At 41.5% G+C, this 20,843-nt stretch overlaps 1 protein-coding gene across 2 annotated transcripts; it reads left to right on the top strand.

Annotated features, from left to right (window-relative positions):
- Window positions 1-942: 942 nt before the first annotated feature.
- On the top strand, window positions 943-20,418 carry LOC121319591 (aldo-keto reductase family 1 member B1-like). Of its 2 annotated transcripts, none has more exons than XM_041257181.1 (10): window positions 943-1,087; window positions 8,400-8,567; window positions 10,232-10,327; window positions 11,250-11,327; window positions 13,587-13,709; window positions 14,584-14,690; window positions 16,368-16,449; window positions 17,248-17,331; window positions 18,292-18,374; window positions 20,083-20,418. In XM_041257181.1, exons 1-10 carry the CDS (start codon window positions 1,022-1,024, stop codon window positions 20,123-20,125), a joined length of 930 nt encoding a protein of 309 aa, XP_041113115.1. In that variant the 5' UTR covers window positions 943-1,021; the 3' UTR covers window positions 20,126-20,418. The 2 variants fall into 2 exon arrangements, with proteins under 2 accessions (XP_041113115.1, XP_041113114.1); XM_041257180.1 differs by having other exon boundaries at window positions 10,211-10,327; window positions 20,083-20,417.
- Window positions 20,419-20,843: the final 425 nt, after the last annotated feature.

The raw sequence follows: 20,843 nt of genomic DNA, 5'->3' as shown, positions 1-20,843 counted from the left end.
GGAACACGGGGTTCCGAAGCTGCACAGAGGATGAAAATTATGCACACAATACAACTAAGTGGGAACAACATAACACTGCTGAAAAAACCCACCGGACCGACCTTTCATATTTACATGTGACAACCAACCCCCAAAACTATGTAACAACCTGCCCCAACCAGACTTTACATGATAATTTAATTCTCTCAGTACTACTGGGAGAACCTACTGGTTTTGTTTTTACACCAAAAGATAGCCAGTATCTGGTTCTATTTAACATGGCCACCAGTTCAAACAAACTCCAATACTACTAACAGTTATAACATATTAACAAGACATGCATTTTGTTTTTACTTTGTGTATGAAAAAAAAGAAATATGTTCTAACCTTTATGTTAGATGCAACTGACCTCAAATTACAAGATAGTTGACTTCCAGACAATAGAACACATATCAGTGTTAGTATCACCTGTCTGCGCCATCTAGTTTCATAGCTATGAGCACTGGGACAACCAACCCCAGTCTCCCATACTGTGTACGAAGGAAGGGAATTCGTTATTTAAAGACGTTTAAAATGTATTTAGAACCTGTTTTAAATCGAAATCCTATACGTTTTCATTTTACTAATTTGATCAAATGAGAAATTAAGTGAAAACCACAGAAGCAGATATAGACCACAAGCGTTGTGCTGGTATAATTTTACACGTATTTTGGTTTTGGGTTAATCTCCCGTTTGCTGCAGTAGAAAAGCATAAAAAAAGTGTATTTTTGGTGATGGTCTCAAATTATGCGGTGTCATTGTATGTGAGGTGCCTGTGTGCTTGTAAATATTTGTGCAACCTATTGCGAAAGACTTTACCCATTATGTTTCATTAATGTGTGTATTGGTTGTTCAAATTTCTGAAGCTGAGGCGTTACCCTCAATAATTCCTGTATATAACCCAGGTACTCCATTGCACTGACAGTCGGATCGTGTTGTGCAAGACATTTGTAATAGAAGGTAGCTCCAGTCTTTACAGCTTTCAGTTTGTTAACAGCTCGCAATGGCAACTCATATATTGCTGAATACCGGTGCAAAGATGCCAGTTCTGGGACTCGGAACATGGAAGGTAAGACACCATTTATTTTTTAAATTTACTTCTTCAATGCATTCAAGACAAAGTTCACTGCCCTCAGAAACTAGTTTCTTACAGTGAAATGTTTGATACCGGAACAATTTATATTCTGCCCTCGCAAAAGAGTCCCCTTCTTAAGCTTAACAGATAGATAAACTCTTTCCAGTAACTGTAGTATTGAATGATGCTTTATTGACACCAGTTTGTAGGTACAGTGTTAGGAACTGAGTAAAAAGACAATGCTTCTACAAATAATTGCAAGAAGGATGGAGTTCGATGATATCTGCAGCTCCACAGAGCGACTTTCACTGTTGCTAACAAGGATTCTTCTTTTCAGGAAATAGGAACTTAAGCAAACAACAGACCTTATCAGTAAACAGCACCATCTAGTGGCCAAATGGAATTGACTTAAAAAATGAACTCAAACCAACTAAAGGGTCCAGAACACTCCCCGTCTGGTATCTGTAAAGATGCCAACATTAACACTAGAACTTAAAGTTACTTATCAGTCTCTGGAGAGAAGAGTAGGACAATCTCTGAAACTGGATGCAGAAAGGTCTTGCATGACCCCTGTCTTGCTGTCTTGACTTCAACCTTTCTTACTTTCCCATCTCTGCCAGGAAAGGTCTTCACAACGATGCCCATGGGCCAGTCGTTCCTTTTCACTTGACTGTCTCTCAGCATCACAATGTCTCCCTCCTTAAGGTTGGGTTTCTCTTTCTGCCACTTCCTACGGCTCTGCAGGGTAGGAAGATACTCCTTTCTCCAGCGGTGCCAGAAGGTGTTGGCAAGGCTTTGAACTTGCCTCCACTGCCGGCTGAAGAGGTCTTTCTCGTTGAATTCACCTTGGGGAGGAGGAACTACAGCAACCTTTTGGGTGAGGAGTGTCGCTGGCGTCAAGATGAGGGGGAAGTCTGGATCCGTGGACACAGGAACCAATGGACGAGCATTCACGATGGCTGAGACTTCCGCAATGAAAGTAGTCAAGACTTCGTGAGTAAGCCTGGATGGACCCACCTTCAGCAGCATGGAATCCAGGATGCGCCTCGTAATGCCGATCATTCTCTCCCAGCTGCCTCCCATATGAGATGAGTGTGGTGGGTTGAAGACCCAAGTACAACCTTTGTCACTCAGGTACTCTTGGACCTCCTTGTCACTCTGAACGGCCTCCATCTTCAGCTCTCTGCAGGCCCCGATAAAGTTTGTACCACAGTCGGACCTGATTTGTTTGGCTGGTCCTCTGATGGAAAGGAACCGTCGCAGAGCATTTATGAAACTTTAGGAATCCATCGACTCAATGACTTCAATGTGTATGGCCCTGGTGCTCATACATGTGAACAGCACAGCCCAGCGTTTACTGCTTGCTAGTCCACCCCTGGTGCGACGTGCTGTAACCATCCATGGCCCAAATATATCTAACCCAACAAAAGAGAAGGGAGGGTCAGTGCTGAGGCGATCCACAGGTAAGTCAGACATCTTCTGAGTCTCTATCCTCCCACGTAGTCTTCGGCAGATGACACATTGATAGAGTATGCTGCTGACGCGCTGTTTTCCACCGATGACCCACAGACCAGCCGCTCTCAAGGAACCCTCGGTGAAGTGGCGCCCTTGATGGTGGACCTGCTCGTGGTGGTGACGGATGATTAGAGTCGCGATGTGGCTCCGTCCAAGCAGGATGAGAGGATTGATTTCATCTTTACCTAGGCTTGCTTGGGACAGACGTCCTCCAATCCTCAGTAGGCCTGAATCATCAATGTAGGGGCACAGACTGAAGAGTGGGCTCTGCTTAGGAATGGCTTTACCTTCTCTGATGCATTCCAATTCCTCTTGAAAGGCGTCGTGTTGCAGACTGCGGATTATGATATTCTTGGCTTGATCCAGGTCTTCGGTGGAGCAGGGTTTTTTGCAGACGTGCCATCCTTTGCAGCTGCTGCCTACCTTGAAGCAGTGAGCAACATGCACAAGCCTTGCTGTTGCGTGTGTCAGTGCTTGCAAGCTTGAGAACCTTTCGAAGCGCTTGGGGTCTAACTTGTTGCTGGAGACATTGGTGGCGTGACAAGCAACTTTGGGGTGGATCTCATAGTCAGATCCAGGATCAACCAAGTCGAAAGGTGTGTGAAGGGTTTCTGGCTCTGCTGACCTGAACAAGAAAGCTGGTCCAGTCAACCATGTGCTATGAGTCAGGCTGCCTGCTGGGACTGATCTTGAGGCATGATCAGCAGGGTTCTGGTCAGTAGGGACGTGCTTCCACTGCTGTGGGCTGGTAGATCTCCTGATACGTTGCACCCTGTTATTCACATATAAGTAGAATCGTCTGGCGTCGTTGTGAATGTAACCAAGGACCACTTTACTATCAGAGTAGAATGTGACAACATCGAGTTGGATGTCAATCTCATCGACGATTGCTTCTGCTATTTCCACAGCTAGAACAGCTGCGCACAACTCGAGTCTTGGAACGGTGATCTCAGGACGTGGAGCGAGCTTAGCCTTACCAAAGATGAAGCCAACATCTATGTTCCCACTGGCATCAGTTGTCTTCAGGTAAGCTACTGCTGCGATGGCGTTCGTGGAGGCATCACAGAAGACGCACATCTCTTTCTTGTGTGCTTGGCTGAGAGAGGTAGAGGTGTATGTGCGAGAGATCTTGACCTGCTCAAGCTCCTTCAGTGAGTCTCTCCACAGCTTCCATTCCTTGAGGTTCTCTTCTGGGAGAGGGGCATCCCAGTCACAAGCCTCCATGGTGAGCTCTCTGAGTAGAGACCTTCCTCGAATGCTTACCGGGGCGGCAAATCCAAACGGGTCAAACAGGCTGTTGATCGTCGACAAGACTCCACGTCTAGTGTATGGTTTCTCTGCTGAAGACACCTGAAATGTGAAGACGTCCTCTGCGATGTCCCAGCTCACCCCGAGACTTCTCTGCATGGGAGGGAAGTCGACACTCAGATCCAGGTCCTTCAGCCCCTTAGCTAGGTTGTCTGGAGGAAAGGCTCTCATGACCTCTGCCTTGTTAGAGGCGATCTTGTGCAGGCGTAAGTTGGAGAGGGCCAAAATCTCTTGAGTGTTCTGAAGAAGAGTGATGGCTTCCTTCTCTGTGGGGAGGGATACGAGACCGTCGTCGACGTAAAAGTTCCTCTCGACGAAGTGCCTTGCCTAACTAAGGTAGGTTTTTCTCTCTTCTAGGGGTTTCTCCCTAAAGCCTCTACACTTTCGCAGGGGGTGCGGCTTTTTGTGGATAGGGCATTGTTTGTTAGGGTCCTCCTTCTTGGATTCATCTTTCTGGATGGCGTTGTCCACTTCTGTCTTGTGCACTGTGATAGGGGCTCTCGCCGTTCTCGTTGAGAATTTCTCTCCTTTAGGCGGCGCTGCGCTGGAAGTGGATGTGATGAAGCTTGGGTCGTTCCTCATTTTTGCTTCTGCACGAATTAAACCGGAGAAGAACGAGAAGGGAGGGAAGCTGACACCATGCACCTGTTTGTATCTGGTCCCCTGTGACATCCACTTCTCCTGCATGCTGAAAGGGAGCTTCTCCAGAATAGGCTTGATGCCTCTTGCAGTGTCCAGGTAGGACAGGCCGGGTAAGTAACCTTCAGCTTTGGCTGCCTCCAACTCGAGGAGAAGGTCACCCAGCTCTCTCAGACGTTGGGGGTCTTTATTGGAAATCTTCGGGAAGCGTTCAAGCTTGTTGAAGAGGGCTGTCTCCATAGCTTCAGCAGACCCATAGCACTCCTCTAGCCGTTGCCAGACCACACTGAGGGCTGCAGCAGGATGATTGACATGGACGGACCTCATTCTTCTCACATGCTCAGCTGATTCTGGCCCAAGCCACTTGATTAGTAGGTCGAGTTCCTCACTGGGCTTTAGGTCGAGGCCTTCAACGGCGTTGGAGAATGTTGACTTCCAAGCCCAGTAGTTCTCTGGCTTGTTGTTGAACTTGGTGAGTCCAGCTGTGAGGAGGTCGCGGCGTGCTAGGAACTTCGCCAGATCTGCAACATTGGCACGATCAGAATGGGTCCCACTGGACTGATGACGTTCTACACCAGGTGGCTGGCCGTCATCACCTGCGTAGCACCTGGGAGACTGTGAGGTGTGGAGCCTGTAGGTGGGGTTAGGCACGTTCACCACATGCTCTCTGATGAGTCGTTGGGTGTCTTGAGGTGGCTGGCACTCCAGTATGAGTGGGGGCGCGAGAGAGAGGATGTAGTCGTGGTTGCAGGTGATCAACTGGGGGAGGCGATTCAACCTTGACGTCTGGCTGTGAGACTTCCTTGTACGCTGACGGCTGATGGTAGTTCACATAGGCTTGCTGGTCTTGTACATACTTCTCAGCCCTCTCGAGAGAATGGTAGGTTGAGCCTTGTTTGTTGTCGTCAACCCCAGACAGCTGTGGCACATCAGCTGCATCCATCGCTGTCTCAAATACATTAGCCTCTTTCTCCTGCTGAAGAGCCTCTAATGTGGCTTCCAGGCGGGTCTCCTCCACTTTAAGCTGGGCCTTCTTCACTTTCACTTCTATTTCTCTCTGTGTATATGATACTCTTGCTAGTGCTGCTTCAGCCTTGGCGCGAGCTTCTAATGCAGCCAAGCTTGCTGCAGATTTGCTGGAGCGTCTTGATGACTTAGATGAACGTGAGCACTCTGACCTGGTTGCAAGGCTCATATGTTCTGAAGCTGACATCTTGCATTGGATGTGTACAGAGGAGTAGAGAAGACTGGATATCTTGTCCACCGGAGGTTGCAATTACCGTAGAGAATGTCTTTTTACTATTCTGCCCTCGCAAAAGAGTCCCCTTCTTAAGCTTAACAGATAGATAAACTCTTTCCAGTAACTGTAGTATTGAATGATGCTTTATTGACACCAGTTTGTAGGTACAGTGTTAGGAACTGAGTAAAAAGACAATGCTTCTACAAATAATTGCAAGAAGGATGGAGTTCGATGATATCTGCAGCTCCACAGAGCGACTTTCACTGTTGCTAACAAGGATTCTTCTTTTCAGGAAATAGGAACTTAAGCAAACAACAGACCTTATCAGTAAACAGCACCATCTAGTGGACAAATGGAATTGACTTAAAAAATGAACTCAAACCAACTAAAGGGTCCAGAACAATTTAAATTAAATATGTTTTTTAATGTAGAGCCACTAGATGGATTCACGTGATCATAAGATCAACATATACATATCGTTTTAGATCACTAAATTGAAACTATTCCTATTTTAAAATAGTGCATGGGGAAAGCAGCAGCAGGGCAGGTAGGTGATGTATTCTCGTAGGAGCTGGCTCTTTCTTACAGCGGTATCAGCGCTATGCTTCAAGGCAGAGAGGTTCTGGTTTCGTGCCCGCCCGCCGCCTTAATCCATATTTATTAAACAACTAATAATATTACGTATTTTTTAAATAAATATAAATTAAAGTACTGTAATTCAAAAATTCAGGCAAAATAGCAAACCAGCCTGTCAATCGCACAATATTAGCTTATAGTAAGTCCGCTTCTGTGCTTCACGTATAGAACATTAAACTGTTTTATGCCTATTAATATATGGAGCTCGGCGCCCCCTAGTGGCACACCCAGCAAATGCGCTCTGCGTTAGCTCGTTGCCGGTTCGAGTCCGGGCTATTTATTCAACAGCCGACCGAGGACGGGATAGCGACCCCTCACCTCCACATATAGCACTACACCGCTGGTAAGAACCTGATATAATAATACACCTACCCATTGTTTTGGTGATAAGGTCTGTTAGTTAAAGAAACGGTTTATTGATGTGGCAAAGTAAGCCTATAGATCAGGGGTGGCCAAACTTCCTGAATCTACGTGCCGCATACCAAATTTCGAGAGCCACAGGACACTTACTTTGAGTTAAACATGGGCGGATCCAGGAGTGGGGTTCTGGGAGTCCGGACCCCCCTTTCATTAAAAATCTCAAAATATTGTTTACTTTAACGGTATGTTTCCTGTCAGGTATCCCCCTTCAGCCTCTATGTAATTTGTATTGTATTGTATTAAACTTTAAGTGTAACACTGGTGTTTTTTCCATTATTTCTCTTATACTGTATGTTTTATACACTTTAAATAAAATATATTCAGTTATTATGAAGCAAAATACAATAACTGACCTGATTTCACCAAAAACAGCACATAAAAACACACATTTTTGTAAGGATTCTTTTTGACAAACTCTTCCCTTGAAAATCTGAATGCTGAGTTTAAAAAAAAAAAAATACTATTGAGCTTTGTAGATGACAAATGCAATGTACTTATTTTGAAGGGGATTACAGTACCTCCTCATGACGAGACATAAGATATGTAAATCTAATATAAATTTTAGACCTGCAATATAACATTTAAACATGCATTCTCTAGTCTAGTGTAAACATTCCAATTTTATAAAAAGATTCATTCATCTGAATAAGAATGTTTGCCGCGAGCAATATTCTATGCTTGCCATACAAAACTCGCTTGAGTCGTTGAATCATCTTCTTTACTGACCCCTGAAAGCAGCCCTTGCCTCAAGCCTGACCCAGGAGGATATTCAGATGAAAATCTGTTTTCGTGACATTTGAGGTTGCTCGCCTTGAGTTGTACAGGCTACAGTGAGTACGATTTATTACAGATGAGACACAGGTTTACCACTGTTTGCAGTGAAAGCTAACTGTTTTTCCCAGTCTGGTTTAAAGCATCATACTTTCATTTACTACTTGGATGGTTTGCCCAATGCCATTGTCTCCACGAAACAAACAAGCACTTAATTCAAAGTTATGAAATTTACTTTCAACTGCACATCTGGCTTCGAAATTCGCGTGCGCCAGCGAGCGGTGTCAAAAGTCATCAAGTGACGAAATGTATCCTTGAGTGAACATGCAGGATCAAAGAAACAGACTCGCCGAAAAAGAAAACCTACTCACCATAAACTCTGTCTTAAAAATACTTCCCATTGAACCCGCAATTGGAAGTGCTAAAAAGCTTTTTTAGAAACATTTTGGGAGTTTGGGATGGCTGTATTTGGTGCAAGAGAGAATTGCTTGTATTAGATTTTGGAGATATGAAGAATGTGAGAAGTAAAACTTGATTCAGCCTTGCACTGTGCCCAAGCTTGTTAGAGTGGACTAAGGGGGGTTGCTTGACCCCTTTATAAACATTATTACTTGCCTCCCTTTCATTGAATGAAACTATTTTGGTTCTTTAAAACAGGCAAGTCAAATGTTAATTATGCAGTGAGGAATAAAACATTTAAATGGTAAAAAAAAAAAAAAAAAAAAATATGAAAAAACTAGGCCTACGTTTTGGACTTATTTCCATTTTTATTGGTAGTCCCCACCAGGCAAAGTAACCGAAGCAGTGAAGTTAGCCATTGACTCCGGATACCGCCACATTGACTGTGCCCATGTCTATCAAAATGAGAATGAAGTAGGAGAGGGCATCCAGCAGAAGATCAAAGAAGGACTTGTGAAGAGGGAGGACCTTTTCATTGTCAGCAAGGTACTGTGGTTATTATTCTGTGTACAACAGGCTATATTATAATAATATAATTTAGCTTGATGTATATTTAAGCAATATAGTACAACAGGGTGTGTTTCTTTGTGGGTTATCGTTACACTTCAGATGCGTTGTGATGGCTAATCTGAGAGTCTTCAATCTACGGGAAAAGCGGTGATATTCCACAACGACACACTCTAGAGTGCGGTGTTGTGATTTTAGAAATAGCCCTTGCACAAACTGATGTTACTAATATTTTTGAATGTGTATCACTTTTGTACATACCAGTTGCTCCCCTTGCCAGCATGTCTAAAGCTTACCTGTATCTTGTTTTCCTGCCCCTTCTCTCTTCTGTTTAAAACAGCATGATAACAGTAGGATTGCACTTGAGAATTTTCTTTAGTCACTTAAAAAATGTTGAAGAGCAAGTAGATTCAGTTCTAGTTGTATGACATAGACATAATAGGCTACCTCAGCCAAAGAGTCTTTACAGAAGTAAGAGCTACTGACATCTAGTGTCAGTGGCAAGCAACTAGAACTGAAGTTACTGTAGATTAATTTTCTGTCCGATTGGGCAAATTAATCTGAGAGAGACTCTAGGAAAAGGGGGTCGTGGGCACCCACTGACAGATGGGAGAGACACAGGAATTGACTTTGCAATGCCGCACAGACACCTGGGATTTATTCACAATATTTATAAGTGCAGTATTTGTTCTCAGAAACAATTACAGATGTCCACCACTAGGGAACCAACAATAGTAACTACTAGGCGGGGTTGAGCAGGGAAAACCATGTGATGGTATCGGCATTGGTACACCGTGCGGGTGCATCTACACAAACTGGAGTGTAAACATATTGAAGACAAAATTGCTAAATAAAACACAGCTAGGAATGTCCTGTAGATGGTGAAGTGCTGCTCCGACTCACACTCCGTTTGCTTTCAGCAGGATTTAAAAATCTGCTAAACTAAACGCTATTCTTTGTTTACAAAGCGGCCATGGTTAAACACCCAGTGGCCCCCTCTCTTACAGTACTCAGTCACAATGGTCATCACACAGACCGCCTTGTATAGCATGACGCTCCACCAGGACACCTGCACCTGCTGGTCAGGGATCCGCAGCGGACCAATCCCTGGCTGCCATTCCCTGGAAACAAAACATAGCTGGCAGAGCGTCACAGGCGGAGTGTCTGGCTCTTTCCTGCAGATGCAGGCATGTGCCTGAGAAGCCAGAGACAGTACATTGTCCTTGCTACATACCCCTTCTAGGAATTGCCCAGTGAATAGCCCTTTATTTATCAATGATGTTCTGGAATTTGCTAATTCTTCATTTAAGCTTCCCAGCAGAGAAAAGGTAGAGACAGCCTTGTGCAATATACAGCATTGCCTTTGCATCACCATTTACTCGATATTATTGGATACTTGTGGTAAAGGTCTTTGCAGTAGTCCGTAGATCAGAACAGAAACTTAGAATTCTAAAAATTGTACTGGTTGGCAAAACAGCCTGTACTAGAGCTCTGGTCCTGTGTACAGAGTAAGTGTACTTTTCTTCCACTCTGTACAGAAAATATTGTAACCTATATTTATGTTTGAGATCCGACTGCAGCACAAGAAGTCATGGTGAATCAAACACATTTTCTCCCGATAGCTGTGGTGTACATTCCACAAGAAGTCCCTGGTGAAGCAAGCATGCCAGCAGACTCTGTCTGACCTCAAACTTGACTACTTGGATCTTTACCTCATCCATTGGCCTATGGGATTCAAGGTGATTTTCTACTTGCACACACACAGACCTAAGACATGTATTAATTGAACCGTGTGACCTGGAGTTGTAGTAGTTGTAGCTACAGAATGTTATTCTTTTTCTATATAGTTTGAGGTCCGTTATCACAGGCAGTTTCAGTGTCAGACAGCACACAGTAACTGCCAACTGCCTAAAACCCCAAACCAAGCCTGAAAACACCCTACAGCAGTTTTTACAAATATCTTGAGATATTTGTCATAATTATTGTATATTGTACAGTATTCTTAAGAGTTGTTTCAGGCCATGTACTGTAAATAATTAGAATAATATGAAATAGGGGTCCACAAGTGGTTTACGGTAAAGACACAAGCATGTGATGGACTGGGTGAGTCATACAGTCAAGGGCTTAGGAGGCAAAATTGCCAAGGACTGTTTTTCCTCATTGTGCTACAGTGCCCCCTACTGGGCAGGTGCCTAGTGAGCTCATGCAGACATTGTAGGGCTTGGCTTTGTCCTCCAGAGCTGGTAGCTCGACAGCATAACTCAGCAGCGTACTTTCCAAGAGTTGTGTTAATTCTTCTTCTTTATTCAAGAGCAGCAACAGTAGTATAACAGTAGAAACATTTTTCAAGTTTGAGGAATTGCGTGATGTCTCTAATCCAATAAACATGAGAGGGTGGGGCCAAAGACACATTTTTTAAAGTGTTCTAAAACAAAAGTCGACTACTCTTGTTAACAGGCAATATTAGCTAATGTAAATTTGTCTCTACAGCTTTTTGACATGCCAAGTTACCCTCTACATACAAACTACAAATTACACAAAACTACACATTCTAATTCCAGTAACTACACATTCTAATTCCGGTCTATTTAAATGATCTTTGCAGTGGTGGATCAAAGTAACATTAAGTCAATGTGAATTGCTCCATTGTTTCTATTTCAGGCGGGCAGCGAGTTCTTTCCTCTTGATGACAAAGGATTAGCGTTGTCAGACAATACCTGCTTTCTAGACACCTGGGAGGTAAGTTCAGTGATTTATACTTTCAATATCTTACAAAGTGGTTGTTATATTTGTCCCTCTGACCCAGGGGATTATTAGAATATTTGGCAGCACGTGCTTATCATGGGATACCCCTAAAAATAGGTGATTGATGAAATCCAGGGGGATTCCCTGATGCTAAAACCTCTGGCTGTGGCTTATCCCAGTGGATAGGCCCACCGAGAGGGCGGGGAGGCCCACCTCCACATAAAAGGTAAAGTTGCGCTGCACTACACTACAGACTGCAGTACTGTGCATTGAACTGATGTGCTTCTGTGGTAGTCTAATGTACACGCCAGTGCAGGCACTGCTAAAATACTATTCATCTATTTGAAATATGAAGTGAGAAACATTGGCTGTGTATTTAAGTTGGCTGTAAGGAAACAAAAGCATATTACAGTAATTTTTATTTGGAGTGCTGATTTGTTCGTTATGTTCCTCTGTATTTATTTCTCAGTTCTGTATTGTAGTGAAGCTTGGACCCTGGAAAGAAGGTTGAGCGGTGTGTATTATTTGGACATTATTTGGGTTGAATCGATCCAACTCGTTTGGTCACCGAAATGCATATTTTGCTGAATAGGTATCCCAGCTTCAGCATTACCACCTAAACTGCTTATGTAAAGCAAACCAAGCACGTTTGTTATTGCAATGACTTATCCTTCAACGTACTTTCACAGGTTAAGGGTTTTTTTTTATCATGTTTTGGTCTCTGTGAGTAGTGTAACAGCAACATATGTCATACCCTCTAACATTTGAGAGATGGAAATAGGTGCTCTTGTTGGGCAATAAGAGAGCAAGCAGCTCATAGTGTAGTAGTAAGTGACCTGCTTCCATTCGGGTCTGGGGCTTGCCCCTCCTCCAGAGAATCTTTGAAAAGTTAACTTTAAAATGTGCACTTTCCTGCAACCTAGAATGCACATTTTTACATTTAGATACAACAAAAATCTGTATGTGTTTTATTATGTCTCACAAAATCTCACTAACAAATTCCATTGTTTTGAAGAGCCTTTCCTGTCTTCTTAACTCTGTGCTCAGTTTCCTGTCCTAAAATTCTATCATGCTGAAGAGCATCTCTGTTTTATTCACTCTGTGCTCAGTTGCCCTGTCCCGGCCCACACACCACAGTTTGAACCGATTTCAAGCATATGATCCACTGGGTATTGATCATCCATAGGGCTCTGGTGTTTGATTGATCTTCCATAGGGCTCTGGTGTTTGATTGATCATCCATAGGGCTCTGGTGTTTGATTGATCATCCACAGGGCTCTGGTGTTTGCAGTTTTAGCTGGCCTATTATATATTATTAACTAACAGTTAACAGAAAATAAATTAACATGTTTATTAGCTGTTTCTTAACAGTTAATAATAAAAACCAGCCCTTAAAATAAAGTGTGACCCATTTATTTTATGCATTTGTTGTTGGCCTCACCTGGGCAACTGAACTGGCAAAAAACATTCAGATTCATTTTAGATTCCTTATCACTAGATATTGAGGACTCAAAATGTGGGAGTACTGGAAGCATTATCAGTCTGTCAAATTTATCTTTTTGAGATGTTCCTCACAGTGTTTGTATTTTCTTAAAAATATTTAATTAATACATTTATTTTCAGTAGTAAGTGAAGTTTACTAGCTTACCCCTTTATTGTGCTGAATTCATTTGCACCCCTCCGCCTCCCCAACTCCACCCTAGCACTTGCCTCTTGGTACTATCTGTTATGGGGTGTCTACTACCTTGTCCAGCAGGCCAGGTGTTGGACACAATTATTCCTGTCCGTATGTCACATAATAATTAGTAAAATATGAATTCTTCAAATTTCTGTGTTATGAGGGTTGACCTGATCTACTGAATCCTGAGATGCATGTGTGGTTTATGCAATCCAGGGTGATTCACCAGAGCTTTAAAATGCTCTTAACCAAAAATGATCTTCCATGAGGCGTTCTGTTGAAGGTTAAAAGAATCAAGCCTTGGTATATCCCTGTGAGGTGCACTTCGATCAAATAAAGTAGTTTATTATCAAATCTAACCCCAAATGTTCTAACCGGCACTGGCTGCATGACATTGTTTCTGGAGATATCTAGATTGGGAATGTCATGTTACTAATATTACTGTAATAATTCCATTATTTAAACAAATCCATTGTACAGACGCACTATTATCTCAATTACCGGTAGAGGAATTCACTGTATATAAGAGTAATAACATTAAAAAAACAACACAGGTGTGTATTTCTGTGTCCTCAGGGAATGGAAGAGCTGGTGGACGCAGGAATGGTGAAAGCCATTGGGGTCTCCAACTTCAACCATGAACAGATAGAGGCTCTGCTAAACAAACCAGGTCTCAAGTACCAACCGGCCAACAACCAGGTATAGTTCAGTGCATAGAGCTATCAAACAGAGGGATTTAAAAGAGGCAGATTTTACTGTGGGTGTTTGTGAATAGTAATGTAAGCGAGTGTGATGTGATGATCCATTCCATTTGTGTTGTGGTTCACGCATGGGAAGGTTCTGGTCCAAGTTTGCTTTTAATTCATGATGCTGGACAAGGTTGTCTAGGTCTGTGTGTCAGCACAGTGCATCGAGGCTTTTATATGCAATCTATCAACAACAAAATATCAAGATCCTGCTTACCAAATTATGTAAGATTTAGTTGTTTTTGCAATGCATTTAAAATATACGTAATTAAAAGTGTGTGGTTTAAACAGTGGTTTAAAAGGTATGCTAGTAATTTAAAAACACTATCTGAAAAAATGATCATTTAGAATCAAAACGACACATTATGTTATAGGAATTGTTTTCTTAGCTACAAACATCCACTGAACCATAGAATATCTAACTTTTAAGTTTGGTTATATTTGGTAATAAAAAAAGGCCCTCTATGTAAAGACCATATGAATGATTGTGTTTTATTCTAGTTGATGTAGTTTCAAGTGCTGGCATACGTGAAATGTAATTAGTACAGTACTGGTGATAAACAAGTGCTTCAATTGGAGGCAGGCATTCTGCATTATCACGCTACATTGTTTCATAAGGCTTAGGCTACATCAGCTTGGCGCGAAAGCAAGCATTGGACCTCCGTTAGTTTTAAAATCTGATCACAGGTACTTATTAAAATACTTTTAATAATGCTTAATTGTGGTACAGCTGCCGAGGGTGTGTCAAAAGTCATTTACTGGTATTTTATGTCTTGCACAAAAAAAAAAAAAATCAAGATTACTAAAAATGTCTTTGTCTGTTCAAGGTTGAGTGCCACCCGTACCTGACTCAGGAGAAGCTGCTGAACTACTGCAAGTCGAAGGGGATCTCGCTCACAGCATACAGTCCCCTGGGATCCCCAGACAGACCATGGTAAGGAGGCATTTTCTATAACAGGGGTGTCCAGACAAGGTGCTGGAGAGTTATTCAAATCCAGGTTTAACAGGTAAAATTAAATCATTACCTTAATAGGGTCTGGATTGGGAGTTTGATTGGGTCAAAAATAAATTGTTGGAACAAAGACCAGGTGCAGAGGATCAACCCTTGCTCTGAATGTTTTGTTGATGTGAAATTTGTAAAAAGGGGCATTATTTTATGTGACGTTCCAAAATTCTTAGTTACAGCTAGGGATGAAACGGTAGTACGTTTCCATGATACGATAGTTGTGAGCCAAGTATCTTACTACACAACAATTATCATGATAGTAGCGGATAAAATATAGAAAATAAAAACACCTACAAATAGTACTAAATATTGTAATTTTACATTCAATACATTTATAATGTGTAAGTGGGAGAAGTGGCAGGTACCCAAGGCCTGGAGCTACAGATGAGCTCAGTAAGAGCAATACAGAGGTGCAAAGATTTGCAACAGTCAAAAGAGAACGCTGACAATAATAATATTCATCTTGGAGAAGGAATATCCGCGCATATAATGTGACCTGCAGATACTTCAGACAGGAAACATTTTAATTACATATATTGTAAGGCTGACTTGGATCGCAAAATGTGACATTTTCATTCACCAATACAAGCAGCATATTCATTCCTGTTTTGTATATTTTGGTGGATCATGGAAGTTTAGATCTGTCATGGCCGGAGTTCTGTCTGTTGTGCTTCCATTGCTTTCATACAACTCAGGCAGTACGGTACAGAACAATACTGTGTGCTTTCCTGTGTCAGGAGTACGCAACAGAATAGCACAAATACACATTCAGTCAGAAGTGTTAGTAAAAAGAGCATTATAGCAAATGTTTTACAGTTAATATTTTTAATCAGCTTAGAAAGGCTACTTAACAAAAATGGGCTTTGTTTGGTATTCAAGTGTGTTTTCTCAGACTCGAACCATAAAGCATGAAAATTGCATCTTAATTGTGTATTTGCAAAAAAATTACTAATGATGGTTGTTTTATTAGCCATAGAGAAGGGAAAGGCTGACGCTTTCAAAACAGGCCACAGCAGCCAACACACAGTTTCACTTCTAATACTGTTGTTGTACATTTTGTTTCATTCATCGCTCACTGAGTTTTCTACCGACTATCACAGCAACACCTACTGTACCTTCCCGTGCCAAGCTCTCTTAAGTGAATTTCAGAACTTCACAGCATTTCCAATGTGAAATGCAAGTAAAAACATATAACTTGGTGGTTCAGTCAAAATATACTGCCGGTCCGGATTCAGACCGCTGTCCACCTATTGAATACCTGTGGTGTAATAGGGTTGTTCAAAATAATACATTTATAGGGTGTATCAGACCTAAACCAATACTAAAACAAATGTCAATGGTTCACTTTTGGTACCACTTCCTGATCTTACCTGGCTCTGCTATTCTCTCGTCATGGTATACTGCAGAAAACATTTACAATGAGTAAAACTGATCACGTACTAAATCCTGCAGTGGTACAAGATATGACAAAGTGGAAATAGGCAATTACATATGATTACATGTTTTTAAATCTCCACTGCAGGTGAAAATGTATTACTCTGTGTGAATGTATATATGTCATTTAATTTAAATCTATACTGTACTATATATTCTTTTTAAATGAAGGGCAAAACCAGAATACCCCTCTCTACTGGAAGATCGTAAAATCAAGGCAATTGCTGAAAAGCACAAAAGAACTGCAGCTCAGGTAAATATTGAACTTTTGTGCTGAATCCACTTATAAGCTGGATGCTTTGTGTTGATTTTCTTTCTTACATATATATCCTACCTCACCTCTGAGCTAGTGTAGGAACTGTGTTTGCCTTAATTTCGGATAATGTGCAAGAACTTTTACATAGATAAAGCTGAAGGGCCTCTAGACATTCAAATTGAAGTATTGTGTTTGCAAACCCTGCCTGTATAGCATCAGCTTTCAGCTTACTAATGAGTCATTCCAGCTATAGGGACGAGGGACAGGGGGGACAGGGGGGGACAGGGGGGGACGGAGGTTGGTCGACTTCTTATGTTAATGGGATACACCAAGTTGTTGTTTTTAGTGGAAAGCCCTTGAAACAACGTTTAAAATGATACAGTCAAGCAGGCAGGTAAGAGTCACAAAACAGTATGCATTCCACATGCATATTCACAACTAACTGGGGAATATGCAGAGGGTGAGACATGACCTTGACTTGCCAGAACACACACACGCACAACTAACAATGAACAGTTTATCATTATACAGGGTGATTCAAACGTCATAAGACAGATGCCAGCCTGGCTAAGTGAGGAGTAATGATCACCCTGCCACTTACAGTACTTATAACAATGCTGTACCTTGGCACTGCCACCTGCAGGCCTGTGCTAGCTTAATACGAGATGTCGGACCACTCGCCTCATCAGTCACGTTGCTGTGGGCTAATGGGGTCCCTCTTAACCATGTAAAGAATATGACATTGAGAAGACAAATCAGTGGCTTCCTTGACATGTGATGGGGTTTGTCTTTTAGGTTCTGCTCCACTTTCAAATTCAGAGGGGTATCATTTCTGTCCCAAAGTCAATTACTCCCCAGCGCATTGAAGAGAATTTCAAGGTAATTACAAAACCTACTAATTATTAATCAGATAATGTATATAACATATACACTGTTGTACTTGTACTGTAAATCACATTTCATATGGACAATTAAAAAGGTGGTCATAATTATTACTCTGCTTTACATTTCCCTGCTTTGCTGAGTCTTACCACTAAAACATGGTTGTGTTTTCTGGGCGAGGTGGCACAACAGGGTTAATGTCATGCTCAGAATTTAATCTTGCTTAGTGAAATGTTTGGTATATGCAGTAGTACAAAAATAAAATAAAACGCTTTCACGGACATCCAGACTGGCGCATCCGGTAAAGGCACTCTGTGTGGAGTGCAGGATGCACCCTATAACCTGGAGGTTGTTGGTTTGAGTCCAGGCTATTCCACTGCTGACCGTGGATGGGAGTTCCCAGGAGGCAGCGCACAATTGGCTGAGTGCCGACCAAGTGGGGAGGGCTTAGGTTGGCCAGGGTGTCCTCAGCTCACCAGTGACCCCTGTAGACTGGCCGTCTGCCTGCGGACCTGCCTGCAAGTTGTCCAGAGCTGCGTGGTTCTCTGACACTGCACCTCTGAGGTGGCTGCCTGGTGGGCCTGCAGAGTGAAAAGAAGCAGACGGCTGATGGCGCATGTTTTGGAGGACGTGTATTTCCGTCTTTGTCTCTCCCGAGCGTGGGGGTGAGCTGGGTTGAAATAAATAATTGGGCTTTCCAAATTGGGGAGAAAATTAGAAGAAAAAAATATAATATTTGACGATTCCAAATTATATATAAATAACAAAATGTTTTCAATAGATATTTTGATGTGTCTTGAATGTTGAAATTAGTTTAGCTCCACAATGGAGGGAAGTAGGGAGACATTGTTATTTGAGGTATATGGCGTTAAAACCCTGTTCCTACCAAACAATCCCCAAATACAATACATCCATATTTACATTCATAATGCAACATTGTTATTTGAATTTTTCAAGGTTTTTGATTTTGACCTTGATGGAGAAGACATAAAAAACATCCTGAGCTTTAACAGGAACTGGAGGGGTTTCCCAATGCACTGGTAAGAATGTAATCTTTAAAGGTGTAAAAGTCTCGGCTTAGTTTAATAATAAAAGATTCATTAAAGATTAAATAGCGGGGTTCTGAAAAAATAGTGTTACACGTCCCCACGTGCTGCTACAACTGTTTAAGTTATGTACCTGCCATTTCTGTTTTCATTGTTACCATCCTGACAACTTTACACTTGTAACCTTAAAGTCTGTTTCAAAGCTCTTTTCAAAATGGCTGCTCTAGTGCACTGGGGTTTGAGATCTGTCTTCTAAATCACTGCAGGAAATGCGATTTAAAAAAATAAAAACAAGTGCTCTGGCTTTTCTTTTCCGTACCACATCATGGATCGTTGTTGCTGTGTTACCTGTTTGACAATGTGGGCAATAATCCTTACACTGTCAGTGCACTGGAGCGGACATTTTGAAAATAGCTTAAATTTGTCAGGATGTTAACAATGAAAAGAACAATTACAGGTACGCTATTTAAACAGTTACAGCAAGACCTGGGGACATGTAATGCTATATTTTTCAGAACACCAATACTTACTCTTTAAGCAGAACGTAAGTCTGTATAATTTTATCCTTGATGTATTTTTGTAATATGTTGCAATCACAGACTGAATGGGATTCCAGTTCATTATTGAACAACCTAGCTTTTTTTTTGCCAACTGGCTGTAGATGTATTTTTCTTTACTTACTTGTGTGCCAGCACTGGTGTACCCGACCACTCAACTTCCTGCCAAATGAACACTCAGAGGTTGGCTTGTTGCAAGACGTTATGTAGGAAAAATGTAGGCCAACTTCAAAAGTTGTTCTTTCAAATAACTAGCCTCTGATAAGATCGCTAATAGATTTTTAAAAAGTAAGCCAATTTTTTTTGGAAATCCTAAGCAGTTTTATTTGCAAAAATAATATTTATTTGTATTCTTAATTTGCTTGTGTAAGTTAGCTGTATGTGAAACTTCACCAGCAGTGCGTGTGCTTAAGAGCGTGCTATGAACAGGCTGTAGGGTTTAAAACAGAAGTCATAACTTTCCCTCACTTCCTGATTTGTTCGATGTATTCTTGCAATATCTTCAACATAGTTTCAATTTTTTTTAAGATATTTTTATTTTAAGTCATTTTTTACTGTTTTTATTTCCCATCGGTTATGCTTCGGGTCTTCACGTCAAATTGTCTTATGAATTCATTGGATCCTGACTCCTCTGCCAAAGTTCAGCATTTTTATTGATTCATCCGTTCTACCTGTTTGCTCTGGCACAGGTTCAGAGGGGCGGGAAAACGTTTCTGTTCTTTACAATGCTAATAAAAAGGGGGGAATTTAATTTACAGCCTTGGTTGGTGAAGGTTTGATATTCAGTTTAAAGACTCAATCAGTGAGGAACTTGACCACTGCAATGATGCTTTGGTTGGTTTTCTGGTTCAAAGGTATCCAACATAACAAATAATTCATTTTATTCATCATATGGCTGATTTAACAGACCCAGATTTTCACGAATCTTGATAGGCAGCCAAAGATTAGTGCTAATAGTAGTTTGTGAAACCAGCCATTGGTGTTATTTTAAACATACATATGGCATGTTTAATTATGTAATTGTTGTTAAGCGGTTCGATATCATGCAATTCAGTAGATGTTACTGTCAAAGTCTAGTTTGTTTGGAAATGAGTTTGAACCAAATGAATTCCTTCTAAATAAGTTGTTTTGTCTTATTTTTGCAGTGGTGTGGAGCACAAGGATTATCCATTTCATATTGAGTACTGAGCGGGAGATTGGGTGGAAGAGCAAACCTCCCATGTTCTGGTGCTGGGTTTGGTGTTTACTGCATGAAGCTCTCCTTACGTTTAGGAGTTGCAGTTCTAGTTGATAAAATGAACTTGACTGAATCAAACTGAAGATGCTAAGATAAACTGTTGGATTTGATTTGTTTGATTTGAAAAACTTTTTCCATACATTAATTACTTAAATATAGTGGTATTTAGCTCTGCAGCTGTTTACAGTAAGTGAATATACCCAGTGTGATCTGATCTGTAAAAGGGTTAAAAAAAAAAAAAAAAAAAAAAAAAAAAAAAGTGGCAGTGAAATGTTACTAGACAACACCTGCTGTGCACCAAATATTTACACAGAAGCTTTAAAGACACTTGACCTTAGTATAGAAGCTGTATTAGGTCAGGTCAATAGCATGGTCAGCACATTTAGCAGTCTTTCAAATTCTGCAAATATGAAGCCAGCACCTTAAAGGGTCTCTCAGAACTATTTGGCAGTGCGGGCAGCTTTGAAAACTTACTGCCACAAGGGTTTGTTTTTCTTGAACAGTACCCACAATCAAACTTAACCAAGAGAACTAACGAATACATTTGCTTACCAAGTATAATCCAAAAATCAAGATGAACTCTTCCAGCATAAATTAATACAATCAACACTACAATTCTGTAAGTGGAACATACATTTACCAGGCTGCAGTCCATCTCTCTCAGAACTA

Source organism: Polyodon spathula, chromosome 8 (genome assembly GCF_017654505.1).
Source record: "Polyodon spathula isolate WHYD16114869_AA chromosome 8, ASM1765450v1, whole genome shotgun sequence".
Lineage (NCBI taxonomy): Eukaryota > Metazoa > Chordata > Actinopteri > Acipenseriformes > Polyodontidae > Polyodon > Polyodon spathula.
Note: the sequence above shows the minus strand (reverse complement) of the source record. Positions and strands in the feature narration are given on the sequence as shown.